At 42.3% G+C, this 24,983-nt stretch overlaps 1 protein-coding gene across 1 annotated transcript in view; it reads left to right on the plus strand.

The window, feature by feature from the left end:
* Positions 1–24,983, plus strand: part of LOC126471395 (molybdenum cofactor biosynthesis protein 1-like) — an 86,998-nt gene that overhangs the window by 52,625 nt on the left and 9,390 nt on the right. Inside the window, exon 6 of the mRNA XM_050099520.1 lies at positions 8,798–8,883. Coding sequence (XP_049955477.1) covers positions 8,798–8,883 — 86 coding nt within the window. The remainder of the gene's footprint in view (positions 1–8,797; positions 8,884–24,983) is intronic.

The raw sequence follows: 24,983 nt of genomic DNA on the forward strand, positions 1-24,983 counted from the left end.
CCCACACAAAGTGTGCGTCGACGTCGCCGGAAATCACATCAATTAGCAAGTGATGCTGTACCTGTATCAGTTCAGATTGCACGAGACAGTCGCTCTTGTCGTCAGCAGGACAATAAACTTTTTGTAGATTTGGACTTTAATGGAATGGTCATACCATTCCAGCTCGATACTGGAGCTGCAGTTTCATTGCTCAATCACGACACGTACAAACAACTGGGCAAACCTCCGTTGCGTGCCGCAAATGTTAAGTTAAATAGTTATTCAGGTCAGAATATCCCTGTGTTAGGACAGTGCAGCCTTCTTGCAACATACAAGGGACAAACAAAACTTGTCTCATTTTATGTTCTTCGTTCTTCTACTGCAGTGAACTTGTTTGGTTTCGATTTATTTCAGTTGTTTAACATGTCTATAGTAAATCAGGTCCTATCAATGAATCAGACTGTGCCTTCAGACAATGTTTCTCGTCTGTGTGAAGAATTTGCAGACATTTTTTCACCGGGCTTAGGTTGCGCTAAAAACTATGAAGCACATTTGGAACTGAAAGTCAATGGGCAACCGAAATTTTTCAGAGCGCGCAATGTTCCTCACGCATTGCGTGATGAGGTCGCAAGAACATTACACGATTTAGAATCACAAGGTGTAATTGAACGTGTGCAGGCTTCTCTCTGGGCCTCACCATTACTAATTTTGCCCAAACCTTCCGGAAAACTGAGACTTTGTGTGGACTTCAAGGCCACTGTGAATCCACAACTAGTGATTGCAACTTTTCCATTACCCCGCCCCGAAGATCTTTTTGACAAACTGTGCCCGGGTAAATATTTTTCAAAGTTGGACGTCGCAGATGCGTACTTGCAAATACCAGTGGACGAAGAATCCCAGCGTGTCTTGGTGGTTAACACGCATCTTGGTTTGTACCGATTCAAAAGACTGCCATTCGGGTGTGCATCCGCCCCTGCATTGTTTCAGCAATATTTACAAACTGTTTGTGTGTCGGTCCCTACTGCTGCGAACTATCTGGACGATATTGTGATCTCCGGAAAGACAGCAGACGAGCATTTAGCACACCTACGAACATTATTTCAGGTATTGCGACAAAATGGTCTTCACTTGCGGAAGGACAAATGTGTGTTTTTTGCTCGTGACTTACCATACCTGGGACATGTCATCAATGCCCAAGGCATACATCCGAGTCCAGAGCACCTCCGTGCCATACAAGACTTGCCTTCGCCGCAGAATTTGAAGCAGCTACAGAGTGTGTTGGGTAAAATTAACTATTATCATCGCTTTCTGCGCAATGCCTCTTCCATTTCAGCTACGCTTCATAGCTTACGCCGTAAGGGTGTTCCGTTCGTCTGGATGACGGAATGCAAACGCGCCTTTCGCCAGTTGAAATCGGCGTTGCTTTCTAATACTTGCCTTATGCCATTCGATCCCCAGAAACCCCTTTTGTTGATGGTAGATGCATCAGATTTCGGGATCGGTGCTGTGCTTACGCACAAAGATGGGTCGCATGATCGCCCTATTGGCTTTGCTTCCAAATTGCTCTCGTCTGCGCAAAGAAATTATTCACAGATAGAGAAAGAAGCTTTGGCTCTCGTGTTTGGTGTTACTAAGTTCCATGATTTCTTGTATGGTCATCACTTTACCATCATCACAGACCACAAACCTTTGACGTCGCTTTTTCATCCGAACAAGCCTGTACCTACGCGTACAGCGCAGAAATTCATTCGCTGGTCTATTTTCCTCTCGCAGTACCGCTATGATATCTTGTATCAGTCCACTGCTAAGCACGGAAACGCCGATGCGTTGTCCCGTTTGCCTGTTGCTGAGGATAGAGCATTCGATTCTTCCGAACTTGCTTGCATGTTCATTGATTCGGAAACCGATGACGTGGTCGACTCATTTCCGATTGATTTTCGTCGTGTAGCTACAGCCACAGCTGCTGACCCGGTCCTTGCTACCGTTTTGCGTTTTGTTGCTACGCAATGGCCTTTGTCAAAGTCTCGGATCGAGGATCCGTTGGTTCGCCGATTTTTTGCTCACAAGGAGAGACTTTTTGTTCGACGTGGTGTTTTGTTGTTGCGTTCTGATAATCATCAGTCCAGAGTCGTGGTCCCACGTTCGTTACAGTCCTCTGTTTTACGGCTTCTTCACCAAGGACATTGGGGTATAGTGCGAACGAAACAACTTGCTCGTCAGCACTGTACTTAGTTCGGAATTGATGCTGCAATTACGAATATGTGTTCTTCTTGCATGGCGTGTGCCGAACAACAATCCGCACCGCCGCGGAAAGTCTTTGCATGGCCAAAAGCCACTTCCCCTTGGCAACGCTTGCACATCGATTTTGCTGGTCCATTCTGGAATGCTCGGTGGTTTGTTCTGGTAGATGCCTTCAGTAATTTTTCTTTTGAGGTCCGGATGTCTTCCACGACGTCAACTGCCACCATCCAAGCGTTGTCTGCTATCTTTTGCACTGAAGGTCTTCCGCAGACTATTGTTTCCGACAATGGCCCACAATTCATGTCCGCATAATTTCAGTCATTCTGCCAGGCCAATGGTATTCAACATCTGACATCCGCACCGTTTTCGCCTCAGTCAAACGGTGCCGCTGAACGATTGGTCCGGACTTTCAAGTCACAGATGTTGAAGTTGAAAGAGTCGCATTCTCGGGAGGACGCGTTGTTGCTCTTTTTGTCTTCGTATCGCTCTCAGCCCCGAGATGGTCGCTCGCCGGCTGAGTTGCTCCACGGTCGTCCTCATCAAACCTTGATGTCTTTGCTGCACCCGCCGCATCAGGTTCCTGTGCAGCGGCAGACTTCTGCTTTTGCTCCAGGCGATGTTGTATTTTATCGCAACTATCGAGGTTCACGGCGTTGGGTCGCTGGGCGCATTCTTCGCTGCCTTGGCCGCGCGATGTATTTGGTTTTGGGGGCCTCTGGTGAGGTGCGTCGGCATCTCAATCAGCTGCGCCTCTGTTGTCGCACGGGTTCTGCCGCTCCCCGTCTGCTTTCAGCGACGGTGCCATCCGGTCAGCGCCCTCGGGACCCATCTACTGGCTCGCCTCATCCCCAGGTGTTACCGACGATGCCTTCCATTTTGCCCCATGGCGACGCGCCGCTGCCGCCTCCGCCGCCGCCTGTCCTCCAGCTAGTGCCGCCCGCAGTGGATGCTTCGCTGCAGCCACCAAGCGCCTCCCTGGGTCATGCACCACCGATCGCTTCCCGTGACCAGCTGTCCTCCACCATGGAACTCTTGCCCGCTCCGGACCACATGGCGTCTTCGCGCGTCGGGTACCCCGACGCAATGGAGGTTGACCCTTCGGCCCCTCCTGTCTCTTTACGGGCGCATACACCGCATGTTGACGTGCACCCTGGACTAGGTTTTCAGGTGTTTCCTAGCTCCCCTTGGACCGAATGGCCGGGTGCGGGTGGCACAGCCTCGCCTGTTGTTAGGCTCCCCACCTCATCGCATACGTCAACATGGGGTTCTCCCCACGGCGGGCGGAAGCCTTATAACACGACCGTTCGCCGATTTGCAGGGGAGGAATCTGGTGTCACCGCCAGACACCACACTTGCTAGGTGGTAGCTTTAAATCGGCCGGGGTCCATTAGTACATGTCGGACCCGCGTGTCGCCACTGTGTGATTGCAGACCGAGCGCCACCACAAGGCAGGTCTCGAGATACGGACTAGCACTCGCCCCAGTTGTATGGACGACTTTGCTAGCGACTACATGGACGAAGCATTGCTCATTAGCCGAGCCGATAGTTAGAATAGCCTTCAGCTAAGTCAATGGCTACGACCTAGCAAGGCGCCATTAGTAACATTGCATGTATATAAAGAGTCTCACTTGTATCACCACAATCTCCAGATGTACCAAAAGGATGGATTAAAGTTAAGTATTCCAGAAGCTACGTACTTTTCTTTATAGCATTCATTACGTATCCTGTTTCAGACCTCACGCCCTCCTTTTTTAACTTAGAGCATGCCTTTTGGATTCCTCTCATTGTGTCTAGGCTGTCTTGTCTAGACACAACACGAAGCATGCAGGAAGGTCTGATGATTTGCGGTACATATTGCCAAGGTGGCAGGGAGCAAAATAAGGAGTGATCAAAAAACTTCCATTTGAAGGTTGCATACTCTCTCTCTCTCTCTCTCTCTCTCTCTCTCTCTCTCTCTCTCTCTCTCTCTCTCTCTCACACACACACACACACACACACACACACACACACACACACACACACACACACACACACACACACACCCCTAAGGTAAGTCTTTCCACTCCCAGGATTGGAATGACTCCTTACCCTCTCCCTTAAAACCCACATCCTTTCGTCTTTCCCTCTCCTTCCCTCTTTGCTGATGAAGCAACTGTGGGTTGCGAAAGCTTGAATTTTGTGTGTGTGTTTGTTTGTGTGTCTATCAACATACCAATGCTTTCGTTTGGTAAGTTACATCATCTTTGTTTTTAGATATATTTTTCCCATTTGGAATGTTTCCCTGTATTATATTATATATCAGTGCTTTCCTCTCCCACAACTATCCTGCAGATCTTGTCCACAAACAGATCTCCCAAGCAATACATTCCTCCCCACCCAACAACAATGTTACTACCCCCAGACCACACAGAAGCATCCCCCTTGTCACCCAATATTATCCTGGCCTCGAGTACATCAACTAATTACTCCGCCAGGGATATGACTTTCTCAAGTCAAGCCCTGAAATGAGATCATCCCTTGACAATATTCTCCCCACACCACCCAGAGTTGCCTTTTGCCAACCCCCTAACCTCCGTATCATCCTTGTCAAACCCTACAATATTCCCAGACCACCTTCTCTACCCAGCGGTTCCTACCCCTGTAACCGACCCCGATGCAAAACCTGCCCCATGCATCCCCCCACAACCAACTACTCCAGCCCCGCTACTGGTATAACATACACAACTCAAGGCAGGGCCACATGTGAGACAACACGTCATTTATCAGCTGACATGCCTGCACTGCACAGCCTTTTACATTGGTATGACGACAACTAAACTGGCTGAGCGCATGAATGGGCACAGACGAACTGTCCACCTAGGAGATGTCCAATACCCAGTAGCGGAGCATGCCCTCCAGCATAATTCTAGGGACCTAGGAACCTGCTACACCATATGTGCCATTTGGCTTCTCCCACCCAACACCAGTACCTCGGAACTGCGGAGATGGGAACTTGCACTCCAACACATCCTTTCATCCCGCCATCCCCCTGGACTGAAACTATGTTAACCAACCTCACTCCCATTTACTCTTTAGTCTTCTCCTCTTTCCCTTTCCTCTTTAGCCATTCATGCATCTTTTCATCCTACATAGTTGCATTTATCTTTATACTATGTACCTCTTTACTTCTGTATTCATCCTCCTTGGTTTGAAGCTGGCAAAGTAATTACAGTAGAATATCTTTGGCTTCCCTCTGACATCCATGCCTCCATCTTTGCTACCCTCCCTGTTTACCTTTCCCCTGTTGCTTCATAACCTGGGTTGTGAATAACTGAATCCACTTTCCCTTCTTCCCCTTTTTTCCCCTCTCTCCTCCCTGATGTAGGAACGAAGTTCCGAAAGCTAGGATACGTCAATTTTCTGTTCTGTTTTGTGTATGTATCGGCTGTACTGAGCTGAGGTAAGTACTGGCCAGGCCCTCTATCTCTTTGTTAGTATTTGTTTCATATATATAAACACACACACACACACACACACACACACACACACACACACACACACAAACACACACACACAGACAGGGTGGTGCGTATTAACATTTAAAAACCTCCAAAGCACTGTAGATGACCCTGAGACAAGTAATTTAATACAAGACACATGGGATCACAAATGTTGGATACAATACAAATGTTGGGAAATGTGTCAAAAGTGAATGATAAATGTCACCAGATGATGTACCTTGCCATGCTTGCAGTGGTAGAGCCTCTCGGTCTGTCACACTTGATCATCCCAACCCAAGTCAAGTATTCATATCATTGTGGCTACGGACACACATGTGCGACTTTAGTGATGGCGTTCAGGATTTGAGTCTTGCATCTGGCAGGCAGTATTTTTTCATTGTGTTAAACAATTATGTATTTATATTGAAGTTTATTATTTTATTTACCGATCTTGCAGTTTCCTTGATTTCTTGCAAAGTACAGTACAATGAAAACCTACCGTATTGCATAAAAAGTAGATGAGTATAAACTTCAGAATAGCATCATTGCCATTAAATGACCTATGTTTTCTTTACTAACTAATGTCTGTAAACAAAAAGAGGACAGAAGCAAAAAACACAAAATCAGAACTTGTTTTGCTTGATTACAGCAGGGACAATAATTTTGTAACATATACAATTACAACAGATCATATTTACAAAATGTTTTCGAAATTTGCTCTGTTTGCTCAAATGAAAGTATTGCACTGCTCAATCATTCCTTTACACTCAGCCCTGACTGCTGCACATGCTGCGGGGTATGTCATCTGGTTATGTCATATGTTCAGTGTTTCTCACCAATTTTTGGGGTATTTTGAAATGTACAAAAAGGCAAATGTAGAAAATTATCACATTTTGCTGCACATTACATGCGTCACATAAAAATAATGTATACAAATCTTCTCAGATTTGCCACTGAATAACTTTGTGCAAGCCTCACAATATTTCACCAACACAACTGTTCATCATCTTCAGGTAGTGGTGGGTCCTGTCATCACTGCTGCAAGATGTGACTGGTGATATTTGCACAGCAGAATTGAAATTTGTCAGGCTAGAAGCAGGAGTACGAATATGTGGACAGGCACTCCCAGTTGGATGGAAATGCTATTCATAGTAGCCTTCTGCTTATGTGTTGTGGGCAATGACTGCACTTCTGGACACTCATGTGGTTAAAAGCTGAATTAACTCTCTGCAAGGTGCTGCATCAGGTCATACATCGGAGGATCTGGTTTCTACTGTTTTAATTTCATGGCAGTCAGTGCTGGATTCTGGGCAGTGCTTAGTCAAAATTCCATATTCCTGTTGGTAAGATTGCCCACCGTGTGGATACATGCCTCATTCTTAAAAACACAATCCTAAAGTGATGATGCTGAGGATAAAATTTCAGTCCTCTTGGGAAATGTGTGGTGCCCTGTATTCAGGCAGTGCTCTGCTACCACTAATTTACTGGGTGGCATTTTTGTCAGCGCTGTTGAACACAGTGTTCTTGCACAATGTGAGGTGTCTGCCCTATATAAGATTTCCCATAATGGCATCAGATCTTATATATGATCTGTGTTTTCTAAGGTCAAGATTGTCTTTAACTGAACACAAACAATTCCTTAGTTTTGCTGGTAGACGAAAAACACACTTGATTCTGTTTCTCTTAGTGATTCTTTCTATTTTTGAAAACATGCCACTGAAATATGGTAGGAAAGCCATTTGCAGTGCTTGTCTAAGTATCTTCATTTACATCCCTACACTGAACTTGCTTTGCTCAGAACACATTGCAAATCTGTTTACAAGAATAAACATTCTGCTGGAACACTGTTCTTAGGTGTTACAGTTCACCAGGCAGACTGTCAGTATCTGAGATCACGTGTGCTCTATGTGCCAGGGAGTGTAAGACACTACCACATTGTGCAGGGTGATGGCAACTTTTGGACTGCAAATATAACTCTGCATGTATCAGTTTGCAGTAGAGACTATGCCCCAGTGTTCTGTCAGCTTTTCTTCTAACCGTGACATCCAGGAATGGTAAGCTGCTATCTTTTTGTACTTCCACAGTGAACTGAATATTCGGATGGACCGAGTGCAAATGCTGCAGGAACATAGGTAGTGTCTGTATTATGTGGGCCACACCACAAATGTCTCTTCAGCATTCTGCCAGAAGGAGGAAAGTTGGATATTTACTAAGGGAAATAGAGGATCTCCCATGGGAACACTGTCCACTTGATCAAAGTAGTTGGTGTTACATAAGAAATAGGATGAGGTATGCACATGTTTAAACAGCACCACAATTTCTTTCTCAAACTTGCTGCTAATAACCTCTAATGAGGGCTGCAGGGCACTTGTGTAAGTAATGATATAACATTTGAGCTAACTAAAAGATCTGAAAGTTCTAGTTTAAGCATCTTCAGGTATTCTATGAAATCCTCTGAATTCTAAATATGACGGTCATAGTCATCCACATGATAAATTTCAAAGCTGTCATGTGGAAATTGCCAGTTCCATCTTGCAGCAGTGATGGTGGAAATCACCACCACCTGAAGATTCCAAAACGTTGTGTCACTGAAGTATTGAGGGAGGGACTTGCATAATGTTATCTGGTGGGGAACCCAAAGTGTTTTTGCAACAGATCTATCAGGCAAGCCTGAAAAGTCACATATACTCCAAGCAGTAAGTACCTGTTGTAAAATGGCCACATTAGTGAGCTTGGCAATTAATTAACAGTTTATCAATAAATTTGGCTTCATTTTGCAAGAAATTGTGCTGTGTTCCACTACTCCCTCTTCAACAAAACTAATGTCAGTTTCTGCTCCACCTCTTCAGCCCGAGATCCTATGTATACTCTTGAGCATTTGTGTAAGATACCTGTTTATTTATAAAAATAAAAGTAACTTCTATCATGACTTTCCCATTCTTGTCCAGTGGGTTTGTTATCCTGCTGTTGCCTACTGCAGACTACAAGATTACTGTTGAAGATTTCTGCAAAATTTTTCTTTCTTTTTAGTGTACCAACATTTCACTGTGTGGTAATTGCCTGGTACTGTTTAACGGGTGTTTTAACTGTTGTTTCAGAGATGCAATACGAAGCAAATGCAGTGAGGATGACTTGCTTGCCATGATTGGGGCAGCAGTGAGAAGAAAGAAGAAACAACATGCAGGTAAGATACATTACAGCAAATGTAACTCTATAGATAGAAAGGAAATTTCTGCTTAACAAGTCATAGCAAACATAAGAGCAAAATAGAACGAAAAACAACAGTGATAGAACCTGAGTTTTTTGTGTAAAATTGGATTTAATTTTTTATTTAGTATTCATTCTGATTAATGCCCATTGGTCAACAGTACATTTCAGCCCTAGAATTTGGTTCTGCAAGGTCCACCAGATAACCATATATGGCTGTTGTAACTCCTTTATTGGACTTCAGAAGTTTTCCAGCAACAAATCTTTTTTTTTTCTTTCTTTCTTTCTTTTTTTTTCTTTTTTTAAAAATAGCTAAAATGCAGAAAACATCATAAAGGAAACACTCACAGAAAAGCATCAGTGTCCTTGAAACAATGGAAACTCCAGTAGGAATATCAACAATGTTGGAAAAGACAGATTACTACTTACTGATGAAGGCTGTGGCTGAAAGCTTTATGTAAGTGTCTTTTAATTCTGCCCATCTGCAGCCTAAGGTATCTTCTTTATGGTAAGTAACAGTCTGTCTTTTCCTTCATTATTCATTAGTGTTCTTTGTTTTTATTGCTGTTTAGCAAGCATCGTGTGGTATATAAGGGATGTGAATAGCGTCAGATGTTGAATCATCACTCTGGAGGATATGAAGGTGCTGCATATTGGTGTGAGACAGCATTATCTGATGAGAGTTTGAAAGAAACCTCATTGGGGATGTCTATTTGGTCGCCTGGTTAAACCTTGCAACATCTGTATTTTTGGAGTATTTGGATCTGGCAGTGGCCTGATGTTGGAAAGTAAGGGCATACTCATCATCAATCTTCCAGTTGACTACATCAGACCACTATAAGTGAGCATCACTGTGTAGTGTACTGAGTACATTGTAATCTGTACACGTCTGTGACTGCCATCTGAGAACAAGTACAGTAAACTCTCGTGCAGCTACACTTTTGGCTAGCTAGATTGACACTTGACAAGTTTCAATTTGCGTGCACCTGGAGCCAAGCATTTGCTGGTGTTTTTTGGCAATCTAGTGCTAATCAGTGCACAGGTGCGTGTCAAAAGTCCAAGTATCGTCAATTTGTGCGTGTGTTGGTTGAAGCTCTAGTGTGTTTCTTATTCGTATTGCATGGTTTCATGCCACTGCCATCTATTGGAACTCCTTGGAAGTACAGTACATACAGTATTGTTCTGTGCAGTGCAACGTAGCCCTGTCGAAACCGACAATTAGAGTGCGCCGCCTAACACTTTCCACTTGTTGTCGGTACATCAAAGCTGAGTGTTTAACAGTGAATGTACAACACCCTGTTGTGTTGCCACGTGGGCTTGGGTATAACAGAGGAAATGGCATAGATGTATCGAATGCTTTCATTTGATGGCTGCCACAGCCTGGTTTCAAAAGTCAAAAGTTTGTCTAGTGCATCTCGAGTGTTGTCAAGTTGTGCATCTGTGTGTTTCTGATTTGAGGTTTTGTGCTCCCACTATGTGCCTTAAAGTGTCCAGAGATAAAAGGGACCAAAAACCATAAAGGACTCAGTCGAGTGTCTGTAAAAAGAACACTGAACGTGACTACGGGCACAAAACATAAAACGAATGTGATCTTGTTGGAAAAAGAGCTTCACACTTTGCAGAGAATTGATGCTGGTGAGCCACCCACAAAAGTTGCTGCAGAGTAGGAGTACAATTACTGATCGGAAGACAAATCGATCAGGAATTGAAAAATTTTGTTCCATCCAAGCATTGGGCAGCGCAGTGAAATCTTGAAAAACAATGAGAAAAGGTGCACATCCTCATTTAGAAGAGGCATTATTTTTGTGGCACGAATAAATAAGAGCCAAAGGTGTGTCAGTTTCAGGTCCTCTATTTTGTCAAAATGAGCTGATGAGTTGATTGAAGGAAAGAAGCAAGAATTCCTCGGAAGTAATGGCTGGCAGGATCGTTTCAAGAAGCGGCATGGCATTCATGAAATTGCCATCAGTGCCAAATCATTATCTGGGGATGAAGCTGCTACGCTGATTTTAAGAAGAAACTGCACACAATCATTGACAAAGGAGGTTATACTGGCAATCAACTTTACAAATGTGATGAAACTGAGTTGAATTACAAAGTGCTGCCAACGACAACCCTTGCCTCTAAAGAAGAAGAAATGGCTTCCGGATACAAAAAAATCAAAGAAAGATTTACTGTCCTCACTTGCAGTAATGCCACTGGTAATCATAAACTGTGTCTTACTTTAATTGGCAAATCCAAAACACCAAGAGCATTTAGACACCAACCAACCAGCTTTGCCACTGAGGTACACGAATCAGTCTTAAGGCATGTATGAACAGTGCCATCTTCAGAGAGTGGTTCCAGGCAGAGTTTGTTCCAGCTGTAGTAAATTACATGGAAGGAAATGGACTTCCTTGAAAAGCGCTACTTCTTGTGGACAGTGCTCCTTATCACCCAGGTGATCTGCAAGATGGGGATATCAAAGTTGTATTTCTCCCACAAAATGTCACATCTCTATGTCAACCGATGGACCAAGGTATTCTTGAGGCGATGGAAAAACATTACAGACGCAAGATGCTGGAATACTTAATAGGTGTGATTGATGCTGCAGATGATTTTGTGGAAGCTCTTAAAAAAATCGATGTTTTAAGTGTCATTCATTGATTGCTGAAGCTTGGAATCTAATTCCTCCAGTTCCTCTTGTTAGGTCTTGGAAAAAACTCTTAGATCGTAAGGCAACCTAAGTGATGGGAAGGAGGAGGCAACACCGAAACTCAAGCTGACATAATTTTGGTGAATTTACTGGAGAAGCTGGTTGTAAAGACACACACTTCGAAGACATTGAAGAGTGGATGGAAAATGGCATTTTTTCATGTGACTGAGGATGAAATCGTCCAAATTGTGACCGTTCATAAAGTGTCAGAAGACTATGTTTCTGATGATGAATCAGAGAAAAATATTCCTCACACATTCTGTTACGAAGTGATCCAAACTGCCCTGGAGTACATCAGCCAACAGGAGGAGATGATTTATCCTGAAATAGTTTGATTTCAACGTTGGAGATGTATTGTTGCAGCAATAGTTTCTCAAGCAAAAAAACAAAAAAAAAGACATTCGTGACTTCGTTACCAAAAAATAAACTCTAATGAAGCATCCTAGAACTTCTATGTCCATAACTTAAAAAGTTTTTTTTTTTTTACTTTTCTTGAAAGTTCCTCTGGACAGACTTTTCGTTCCTTTGAGTAATCTCTAGATTTGTTTCGTAATTTTGTTCAGTAGTTTATATTTTATTCAAAAGAGCAGGTAATAAAATTAAAACTCCTGTTTTTTCCTGCTGCCAAATAAGGGAGATTTTTTTTCTGTAAGAATGCAAAATAAACGAGCTTTGTTATACAGCATTTAAAAACTTTGAGTTTTCAATCATAGTTTGGTGCCTTTTTAACATGTCAACACAATTTTTTCAGTAAAAAAGTGCAGGGTTATTTGCAACCGTATCAGAAACGTTTTACATACCCTACACACGTTTTACGATCGTATTTCGCAATATTGACACAATTTGAAGTGTTCACATGTGAAAACAGGGGGACTTTGATTTATCTGAAATTTTCGTTATCGGAACCGGCCACCGTCCTGATCATTTTGGATAAACAGGAGTTCACTGTAATAGACTCCTTGCAACATGCTGTGTCATACAGCTAGGAGCAGCCAGACTGGAATTGCCATCCTGCGCATAGGCTGCCATTAACACCCAAGCAAATGACTGCGTGTGAAGTGGTGCCATGATCGAGAAGTATGGACTGCTAATGAATGGTGTCACATTATGTTCACTAATGAGTCCCAGTCCTGCACTGCTCCAAATGACTATCGTGAAGTTTGACAGTGACCCGGGGAGATTGGGAGAGGTCCCATTCTTCCACATTTTGGGGGGGGGGGGTCACAAAGGAGTCCCATGGTGTGGGGAGCCATTGGGTATGACTTCAAGTCACGGCTTGTAATGGCCGAGGGAACTCTGATGGTACAGCAGTGTGTAATAGTATTGTGGTGCTATTTTTCAACAGGCCAGTGCTTGTCCACATGTAGTATGTGTCTCTTTAAATTGTCTGCGTGATGTTGATATACTCCTGTGGCCAGCAAAATCCCCATATCTGTCCCCGATAGAACATTATGGGACCAACATGGACGTCAACTCCGTCCCACTACCTGTATCCATGATTGCAATGTCCAGTTACAACAGTTGTGGATCACCTTTCTCAGGAGGGTATGCAGCAGCTTTACGACATCCTCCCGCACTGTCCAAGCCAGACGGGGTGCATTTCTGTATTGATAAGTGGGCTCAAACTGATAAGTTCTGTGTAAATTTGACTCTGTTTTGTTATCACTGAAATAACATCACATATCCTCTAAATTCGCTATGTTTCAATTTGTTTTCTCCCCACCTTCTGAGTGTCTCACTTTTCTTCAAGCAGTGTAATTTAAGACAGACATAAGAATATGAAAATGGGATGGCATATCACATTGCTATTCAACTATGCCCCTAAGAAAATTGTAAGGTAATGGAGAAGAGCAGGTGCACTATTACACTGACAAGAACGTAAACTTAAAGATAGAATTATATTGTGTAACCTATACCGATGACATAATACTAATTGACAAAAACATCACTGATGTGCTAAAGCAATTTGAAATATTAAGGGAGCAAGCTAGGAAAATTGGACTACTAATTTCACCTGGAGAAAAAATTCTTGGCTGATACCAACATGGCACTAGTTGAACTTATATAGGCAACGACATAGTATTTGGCGTTAAAGAGTTTAAATAATTAGGTGAAAAAGACCACTGAACATCATAATGAAAAGAAGGCCATAGAATCCAGACTTCAGAAAATACAAACTGTCTCTCAGTTAACTAAAAGTATTTTTCCTGGAACTTTAAAATCTAACATTGTACAACAGTGATCAAATTAGAATTTCTTTATGCATGAGAGAGACTCTTTGTCCAACACAAGACATGAAAACAGCAAACTGAATTAGAAGAATGTAAAACTGTAGTAAAAATCTTAGGTCCAAGAATAAAAGATGGAACACATCACACAGAACCCAGCGTGAAATCTCCAGGCAAATTCCAAAAAACTCTTGTTACAATGTGTCTCCAAAGACTCCAACTTGTGGGACATACAGAAAGAATGTATCCAAACAGGCAGCTCATTGGATTCCCACATACTTGAAAAATAAGATCCAACTGATGAAAACAAACAGGAAGAGACCTTAAGAAATTGGAATCACTACATTTCCAGTATTCTGATGTAGTGATGAGTCACACAGAGTGCAGTTTCACAGTAGCTTGATCGATGCTTGTACTTGTGTATGTAGTATATGCAAGTGTGTACAGCGTCTATTCTGGTGTACTCACAATATGCTAATTTAGTGGCTGAGCAGTAAACCGGATCCCTACTCGGTTCCAGTGTGCTGTGCTAATTATTCTTCTTCACTTGACATTTATGCTTGGAGCTGCAAGAGAGGTCATTTTCCAGATAGTGCCACAAAAACAACAAATTCTCAGATATCAGTTTAACTTACACTCTTCAACATCATAGACAACATTTCACATTAATATGTTGCAGAACACTAGATTAGTGTTAAAATTGCCAGAGTAAACATTGTTCTCCATGTGACAGATTGTCACCCAACGTCCAAAATAGATAAATTTTATATCTCTGCACAGAGAAGCAGCTGGTTGCTCATTGTCATCTGTGGTGCTAATCAATGGGTCGAGCTCGTTGCTGGCACAGTGCCACCACAGAGTAAGTGGCCCCTCATCCCAGCAGGTGGCGATGTTTTAACACCCGTATAGCTCCCCAGACTTACCACGTCTGTGGATAACTCCGTCTCTGCACAGAACTTCCCACATTTCCCACACAGTGGGCCATAGTGCCTTTTACACACAATAAATCTTCAAACTTATTTCATTGGCTAAGTTAAAATTCGAGTGTGACATGCTATTTCATAAAAAATAGCAAACGGTAGACATGGATGTTATTGTGACTCTTTCCTAAGGCAACATTTGTGTATTACACTTGTAGAAGTGCACTGCAACATAAAACAGTAGACCGTAAGTTCAAACAATGGAAACTCCAGGTTGGAATATCAGCAGTGTAGGAAAAGATAGAGTGCTAATTACCATAAAGATGGCACGTTAAAATGCAGACAGGCACACTTAAGACACTTACACATAAGCTTTTGGCCACAACCTTCATCAGAAAAAGAAATAGAAATACACACCATTCATTCACACAAGCAAGCACACCTCACACACACATGACCGCCAACTCCGACAGCTGAGACCAGAATGCTAGTCTGTAAGTTTGCTACACAATAAAATAATTATTCTGAGCTACAAAAAAATGGATTCAAAGAACTAAACTGCTTGAAGAAAAAAAAGGGAAGCTCCCTGAAGCAACGTAGTTTCACGAGTGTGCATACCAGTGGTAAATTATGAGAGTCGCAACTCTCTGAAATGGATACAAAGGCCACCAGATTGCATTAGCTTTGTTTGTGTCTGGGATTGTTACCATGAATGGTAGGACCTATAAGAGATGTGAAGAGTGTAAGATGTTGAGTGATCCCTGTGAAGGACGCAGATGCCCTGTACTTCTGTGAGTCAGCATTATCAGCACATAACAAAATTTGAAGGGGCCTAATTGTGTGTCTCCATTTGCCAGGCTGATTGAATTATGCAATATGCAGATTTGTGAGACATTCAGACGTGGTAGTGGCCCCATGTTGGACTGCTTGGGAACGTAAGGGCGGCGTGCTTGTCAGCAAGCTTCCAGTTGACCGTGTCTGACGAGCCCATGGGAGAATCGCTGTAATGTACGCCGAGCACATTGTAACCCTTTCACACCTGCACCTGTCATGTGATCAGCAGTGAGTCACATTCTGCAAGACCCGCAATGACAGTTGTCAGTGAGTATGACAACGACATAGGGAGAGGGCGTGTGGGGCAGCATCGGATATGACTTCAGGTCACTCTGACAGCACAGCAGTATGTCATGGACATCCTACATCCTCATTTGCTACCTCCATGTCCAACGGAGTTACAAGAGACAGAGCAGTGAAAACATATCCAGTTGTTGACTCACAAAACGGTTTTGAGCTGTGACGCATGTAGTCTCAAGTGAATCATTCATACAAAAAGAAAAGAAGAAGAAGCTAAAGTCAGAATGTGAAAAAATTGGGGAATGGAATAGATATTTGAAGACTTCACACTTGAAACTCCCAGTTTTCCTATTGTGAAAGTACCTTTGTGACCATATGCATTTCACTGACGATAAACTTTCTTTCACCCCCTGGGTCTTGGCTCCATATTTTTTCATCCAGTTGAGTCATAATACTTGCATAGTATTTGTGAGGTATTGTTTCAGTCTTGCAAGCTAATCTAAAATACAATCCCTTTTGCATCCTAGAAAACAATGACCACTCTTTCTCTCTGATGAAGTCACCTTGGCTATTTTTGTGCAACTGCTGTTTCATTTCATCCACGGGAACAGATTGGTGCATAGAATCAGTTGTGTGTCAGATTGTCCCAAATTGTTTTTCACATTAGGTTGTAGTCAGGCTTCAACAGACATGCCACTCACTTTCTGGTACAGCCACGGCATCAGCTGGTTTGCACATCTTTTTAATTACTGATCTTGCAATATCACACTGTGTTCTTTCTCAGCATTTTCATATTTGATTGTAATTCTAGGAAGTTTGTTCATGAGTCATCTTACAGACATATGCCACATATGAATTCAGCCACCCATTCCTTAACTGTTGACTGTGAAGGAACTCCCCCCATGAACCATGGACCTTGTCGTTGGTGGGGAGGCTTAAGTGCCTCAGCGATACAGATGGCCGTACCGTAGGTGCAACCACAACGGAGGGGTATCCGTTGAGAGGCCAGACAAACATGTGGTTCCTGAAGCGGGGCAGCAGCCTTTTCAGTAGTTGCGGGGGCAACAGTCTGGATGATTGACTGATCTGGCCTTGTAGCATTAACCAAAACGGCCTTGCTGTGCTGGTACTGCGAACGGCTGAAAGCAAGGGGAAACTACAGCCGTAATTTTTCCCGAGTACATGCAGCTCTACAACTTGACTAGAAGAAGAGATCGGTTGGTAGGACATGTTTTGAGGCATCAAGGGATCACAAGTTTAGCATTGGAGGGCAGTGTGGAGGGTAAAAATCGTAGAGGAAGACCAAGAGATGAATACACTAAGCAGATTCAGAAGGATGTAGGTTGCAGTAGGTACTGGGAGATGAAGAAGCTTACACAGGATAGAGTAGCATGGAGAGCTGCTTCAAACCAGTCTCAGAACTGAAGACCACAACAACAACAACATGAATGAACTGACTCCTAATAAGTAAGATGATGCCTGTAGAAAAGTACAGCAAAACAGTAATCTCAAAAAAGGACAGGATAGACAGTACATTCTGTAGGACATATTAAAAATGATTGGTAAAAGAGACTTGCCGTGTTAAATGCAGCTTTTGATTACATGATAATTGAATTGGATAGATAAACAATCTACTCGCTAAGTGGCGGCAGAACACACAAATAAAAGAAGATTATTATTAGGCGAGCTTTCAGAGCCAGTAGCTCATTCTTCAGGCAGAAGGGTTGAAGTGGAAGGAAGAGGGGTGAAGGATAGGTCTAGGAAAAGGGTAGATTTTGAGAAAGTTACCCAGAACTGCAGATCAGGGGAGACTTTCCAGAAGGAAAGACTGATTCCACATCTACATACATACTCCACTAGCCACCATATGGTGCATGGCAGAAGGTACCCTGTCTCACTACAATAGTCTGAATAAAATTACTTGACAGTTGACATCAATCACTTGCTGCAACAATGTTGCCACATTGGCTACCAGCTACCGTTTGGTTACAGGTGACAACAAACAAGCGGCTCACTTCACAAATTATGTTAAATGTTTAACACAGAGCAATTTTTCTGGTGGCTGGTGCAAGGTATGTCAGAAATGTTGGATACTCTGTCGACTATTGATTTAATGTGATCAGTGACTGAACTGGGGCAGACAACCCGTTTTGTATCCCTGACTGTAAACTTGTGTCCTAACCCAGCTGAGAAAATTGTGGTCAACAGTCTGCAGCAGTACTAATATCACTATCGCTTTGTTCATGGCGATTAAAGCTAACCCTTAAGGGTAAACTCAAGACAACAAAAACTCAGTTTCAGGGCTGAAAGCAAATTGAAATTTCTCCGTGTCATTTGTTACCTGTAACTATCCTTACACTAGCTGCACATGCTGCCATGTTAGAAACCAGTGAACAGTCCGTGTGGGCCCTTAGTCGTGGATTATAGATGACTGAGGCAGATTCCAAATGAAGAAATAATGACAGGACAAAAAATAAGACCAAATAGAACAGTCAAAACAATGATGAAAAATGATGCAGCAAAGTATTAAAAATAAAAAAATACATTTAAACCAATTAATTGAATGAAAATAATAATCACACTCATTTGGTTAGATTTAGAAATAAAAATTTTGCTACATTGATGAGATTCGAACCTACGACATGCTACACATTAGCTTAATCTGCCAACCATTGTGCTATGCCACAGCACTGCATGAAGTATTTATATATGTGAATGTAGTGACCCTAAAAATTTCAGTTTCACGCAGTGTAGTGAAAAGCTTATCTAATGTAACATGATCTCTGTGAATATGATAACTATAAGTATGATACTGAATTACACCTTGTGCTGATTTATTCGGTAATGTTTGGTTAGTGCTATGAATGAAATGTGTGTCTTTCATTAGCATTGTTAATGTGTGTTGTTTTTGGTGTAGTATCGCGTGTCATGAAATACATAATAAAAGTGTTGGGCTCATAATTCGGGATACAAATACATCAAGAAAGAATGCTGAACCAGGAATTGGAAGTGACTGGCCAATTTTGGTGGAGTTTGGCAACAGCAGACAGTTCAAGTGTGACGCTGACAACTCTTATTGACGTTTGAAGTGCCAACTATCAAGTAATTTTAATTCGACTGTAGTCAGTTCCTTTCCCGTTCCATCTGCCAATCGAGTGGGGAAAAAGTGAATGTCTATATGCCTCTCTATGAGTCCTAATTTCTCGTCTCTTATCTTCGTGGTCCTTATGCATAATGTATGTTGGTGCAAGCAGAATTGTTCTGCAGTCAGCACAGTGTTCCTCAAAATCCCTCCAGGGATTCCCATTTGAGTTCCAGAAACGTCTCCATAATACTTGTATGTTGTTGTTTCAACCTACTGTTAACAAATCTAGTATCCTGCCTCTGAAATACCTCAATGTCTGCTTTAATTCGATCCCTTGTGGATCCCAGACACTCAAACTGTACTCAAGAAGAGATCACACTAGCACCCTATATGTGATGTCCATCACAGCTGAGCCACACAAGTAAAATCCACCCAACAAACGAAAGATGATTATTCACCTTCCCTACCATGACCCTCACAAGTTTGTTCCATTTCATATCACATTGCAAAGTTATGTCCAGATATTGAAACAATATGACTTCTTCATTCATGACACTACTAATGCTGGATTCTGGCACTATGGATTTGTTTTTCCGACTCATTTGCAGTAACTTATATTTTTCTACATTTAGGGTTAGCTGTCATTTATGGCACAAACTGGGAACTTTGTCCAAGTCATCTTTTATCCTCCTAAATCACTCAACAATGACACCTTCCATACACCACAACATCATCAGCAAACAACCATAGATTACTGTCCACTTTGTCCATCAGATCAGTTATGCACATAGAAAATATGAGTAATAGCGCTCCTATCACACATCCCTGGAACGATCCTAATGATACCCTAGTCACTGATGGACACTCACCATCGGGATAATGTAGTGGGTTCTATTACTTCAGAAGTCTTTGAGCCACTCACATGTCTGGGAACCTATTCCATGTGCTTGTACCTTTGTTAAAAGTCTGCAGTGAGGCACTATGTCAAATGCTTCTCGGAAATCAAGAAATATGGAATCTGGGTTTGTGAATTTTGTGATGGCAAACTTAGAGGAGCAATGCATCTGCATTAAATTTTGCGTGAAACTCAAGAAAACCTTTACAGAGATACACCAAATGATGCAGGGAGCCAATAGCGATGAGTGCTTAAGCCATACTCGGTGTTACGTATTATTCACACATTTTAAAAATGGCTTTACAAAAGTCAAAAATGATCCTTGTTCAGGACACTCTTAGATGTCCTCTGATGACGCTTGTGTCAGGAACGTCGACGAAATTGTGTGTGCCAGTCAAAGATTCACTGTCCGAGAGATTGTAGAAGAATGTAACATTTCAATTGGATCATGTTATGAAATGACACAGCATCTTGGAATGCATTGTGTTGCCGCCAAGTTCATTCCACGGCTCATGAGTCAAGACCAAAAAAACTTTTTGGATCTCACAAAAGAGAATGAGATGTTCCGTGTGAGAATGGTATGACCCCTGCAGACTTCTTTTTATTTCCAAAGTTGAAAAGGATGAAGTTTTGCAATGGAAGATGAGATAAAAGAAAATTCGCAGACGGCACTTTATGCGACCCAGCAAAAGGTGTGTCAAGACTGCTCCTGGAAGTGGAAATGATATTGGGAGCAGTGTATCAATTGTGGAGGAGAGTATTTCGAAGGAGACAATCCGTAGTAACTAAAAGATAAGCATAGAAAATTTTGTGGACAAAGTTCTGGAATTTTTTGAACAGACGTCGTATGACAAAAGAGCATGCTGAGTTGCCCATGAGCGATGCTTTGTACTGATTTGTGGACATAAACTTATTGGTCTCTATGAAACTGATTAGATTCAAACCCAGAATATGTTCAAGAATTCTGCAGCAAACTGATGTTACGGGTATTGGTCTGTAATTTCGTGGGTCTGTTCTTTTGCCCTTCATATATACAGGAGACGCCTCTGTATTTTTTTCCCCAGTTGCTTAGGTCTTTCTGCTGGGTGAGAGATTCACAATAAATACAAGCTAAGTAAGGGTCCAGTGCCATATAGCACTTTTTGTAAAACCAAATTGAGATTCCATCTGCAACTGGCGACTTATTTGTTTTTAATTATTTCAGGTGTCAGGGATGCTTACGAGGGTGGTTTGAAAAGTTCTTGAAACAGAATAGAAAAAAAGTACTTATGTCACTGAAACTTTTTTGTTTTCCAATGTACCCTGCTTGTAGATTAATTCACTTGGTCCAACAGTGTTCCAATACCTTGATCCCATCTCGACAATGATTTTCCTCCAGGCCTACAAAATAGTTGTCAACTCAGGCTACCAATTCTTCATTTAAGTGAATCTTCATCCACAAAGAAAAATTTTCTGTTTAGGGAAGAGGCATGTGTGGCAACAGTTCATACCTTAGTTTGTGTAATTTTACCATGGCGATGGCACACGCGTGCGAGCGTGCATTGGCTTGATGCTAGATGACTTTCTTCCTTATTAAACCTGGCCTTTTTGGTATACCTTTTGTTGTAATTTGTCCAGAAGGTTAGCATAATATTCTCCAGTAATTGTTTGCCCAGTGGGGAGACAATGTACAAACAGAATCCCCTTCTCATCCCAGAACACTGATGCCATGATCTTCCCAGCTGAAGGAATTTGGTGGCACATCCCAGAACACTGACGCCAAGTCCTTCCCCGCTGAAGGAGTTTGGCGGCAGAGATTCAGCATGTTTCCACTGCTTTGATTGTTGCTTTGTCTCGGGGCTTCCCCCATGAACCATGGACCTTGCCGTTGGTGGGGAGGCTTGCGTGCCTCAGCGATACAGATGGCCGTACCGTAGGTGCAACCACAACGGAGGGGTATCTGTTGAGAGGCCAGACAAACATGTGGTTCCTGAAGAGGGGCAGCAGCCTTTTCAGTAGTTGCGGGGGCAACAGTCTGGATGATTGACTGATCTGGCCTTGTAACATTAACCAAAACAGCTTTGCTGTGCTGGTACTGCGAACGGTTGAAAGCAAGGGGAAACTACAGCCGTAATTTTTCCCGAGGACATGCAGCTTTACTGTATGATTAAATGATGATGGCGTCCTCTTGGGTAAAATATTCTGGAGGTAAAATAGTCCCCCATTCGGATCTCCGGGCGGGGACTACTCAAGAGGACGTCGTTATCAGGAGAAAGAAAACTGGCATTCTACGGATCGGAGCGTGGAATGTCAGATCCCTTAATCGGGCAGGTAGGTTAGAAAATTTAAAAAGGGAAATGGATAGGTTAAAGTTAGATATAGTGGGAATTAGTGAAGTTTGGTGGCAGGAGGAACAAGACTTTTGGTCAGGTGATTACAGGGTTATAAATACAAAATCAAATAGGGGTAATGCAGGAGTAGGTTTAATAATGAATAGGAAAATAGGAATGCGGGTAAGCTACTACAAACAGCATAGTGAACGCATTATTGTGGCCAAGATAGACACAAAGCCCATGCCTACTACAGTAGTACAAGTTTATATGCCAACTAGCTCTGCAGATGATGAAGAAATTGATGAAATGTATGACGAGATAAAAGAAATTATTCAGGTAGTGAAGGGAGACGAAAATTTAATAGTCATGGGTGACTGGAATGCGTCAGTAGGAAAAGGGAGAGAAGGAAACATAGTAGGTGAATATGGATTGGGGGGAAGAAATGAAAGAGGAAGCCGCCTTGTAGAATTTTGCACAGAGCATAATTTAATCATAGCTAACACTTGGTTCAAGAATCATAAAAGAAGGTTGTATACCTGGAAGAATCCTGGAGATACTAAAAGGTATCAGATAGATTATATAATGGTAAGACAGAGATTTAGGAACCCGGTTTTAAATTGTAAGACATTTCCAGGGGCAGATGTGGATTCTGACCACAATCTATTGGTTATGAACTGCAGATTGAAACTGAAGAAACTGCAAAAAGGTGGGAATTTAAGGAGATGGGACCAGGATAAACTGAAAGAACCAGAGGTTGTAGAGAGTTTCAGGGAGAGCACAAGGGAACAATTGACAGGAATGGGGGAAAGAAATACAGTAGAAGAAGAATGGGTGAAGTAGTGAAGGCTGCAGAGGATCAAGTAGGTAAAAAGACGAGGGCTAATAGAAACCCTTGGGTAACAGAAGAAATATTGAATTTAATTGATGAGAGGAGAAAATATAAAAATGCAGTAAATGAAGCAGGCAAAAAGGAATACAAACGTCTCAAAAATGAGATCGACAGGATGTGCAAAATGGCTAAGCAGGGATGGCTAGAGGACAAATGTAAGGATGTAGAGGCTTGTCTCACTAGGGGTAAGATAGATACTGCCTACAGGAAAATTAAAGAGACCTTTGGAGAGAAGAGAACCACTTGTATGAATATCAAGAGCTCAGATGGCAACCCAGTTCTAAGCAAAGAAGGGAAGGCAGAAAGGTGGAAGGAGTATATAGAGGGTTTATACAAGGGCAATGTACTCGAGGACAATATTATGGAAATGGAAGAGGATGTAGATGAAGATGAAATGGGAGATAAGATACTGCGTGAAGAGTTTGACAGAGCACTGAAAGACCTGAGTCGAAACAAGGCCCCGGGAGTAGACAACATTCCATTAGAACTACTGATGGCCTTGGGAGAGCCAGTCCTGACAAAACTCTACCATCTGGTGAGCAAGATGTATGAGACAGGCGAAAGACCCTCAGACTTCAAGAAGAATATAATAATTCCAATCCCAAAGAAAGCAGGTGTTGACAGATGTGAAAATTACCGAATTATCAGTTTAATAAGTCACAGCTGCAAATTACTAACGCGAATTCTTTACAGGCGAATGGAAAAACTGGTAGAAGCAGACCTCGGGGAAGATCAGTTTGGATTCCGTAGAAATGTTGGAACACGTGAGGCAATACTAACCTTACGACTTATCTTAGAAGAAAGATTAAGAAAAGGCAAACCTACGTTTCTAGCATTTGTAGACTTAGAGAAAGCTTTTGACAACGTTAACTGGAATACTCTCTTTCAAATTCTGAAGAGGGCAGGGGTAAAATACAAGGAGCGAAAGGCTATTAACAATTTGTACAGAAACCAGATGGCAGTTATTAGAGTCGAGGGCCATGAAAGGGAAGCAGTGGTTGGGAAAGGAGTGAGACAGGGTTGTAGCCTCTCCCCGATGTTATTCAATCTGTATATTGAGCAAGCAGTAAAGGAAACAAAAGAAAAATTCGGAGTAGGTATTAAAATTCATGGAGAAGAAATAAAAACTTTGAGGTTCGCCGATGACATTGTAATTCTGTCAGAGACAGCAAATGACTTGGAGGAGCAGTTGAACGGAATGGACAGTGTCTTGAAAGGAGGATATAAGATGAACATCAACAAAAGCAAAACGAGGATAATGGAATGTAGTCAAATTAAATCGGGTGATGCTGAGGGGATTAGATTAGGAAATGAGACACTTAAAGTAGTAAAGGAGTTTTGCTATTTAGGGAGTAAAATAACTGATGATGGTCGAAGTAGAGAGGATATAAAATGTAGACTGGCAATGGCAAGGAAATCGTTTCTGAAGAAGAGAAATTTGTTAACATCGAGTATAGATTTAAGTGTCAGGAAGTCGTTTCTGAAAGTATTTGTATGGAGTGTAGCCATGTATGGAAGTGAAACATGGACGATAACCAGTTTGGACAAGAAGAGAATAGAAGCTTTCGAAATGTGGTGCTACAGAAGAATGCTGAAGATAAGGTGGGTAGATCACGTAACTAATGAGGAGGTATTGAATAGGATCGGGGAGAAGAGAAGTTTGTGGCACAACTTGACTAGAAGAAGGGATCGGTTGATAGGACATGTTTTGAGGCATGAAGGGATCACAAATTTAGCATTGGAGGGCAGTGTGGAGGGTAAAAATCGTAGAGGGAGACCAAGAGATCAATACACTAAGCAGATTCAGAAGGATGTAGGTTGCGGTAGGTACTGGGAGATGAAGAAGCTTGCGCAGGATAGAGTAGCATGGAGAGCTGCATCAAACCAGTCTCAGGACTGAAGACCACAACAACAACATTGTCTCTGGGGTATAGTAGTAAACCAAAGTTTCTTCGTGGTCACAAACCAGCACAAAAGAT

The sequence above is a fragment of the Schistocerca serialis genome, chromosome 3 (assembly GCF_023864345.2).
Source record: "Schistocerca serialis cubense isolate TAMUIC-IGC-003099 chromosome 3, iqSchSeri2.2, whole genome shotgun sequence".
Classification (NCBI taxonomy): Eukaryota; Metazoa; Arthropoda; class Insecta; order Orthoptera; family Acrididae; genus Schistocerca; species Schistocerca serialis.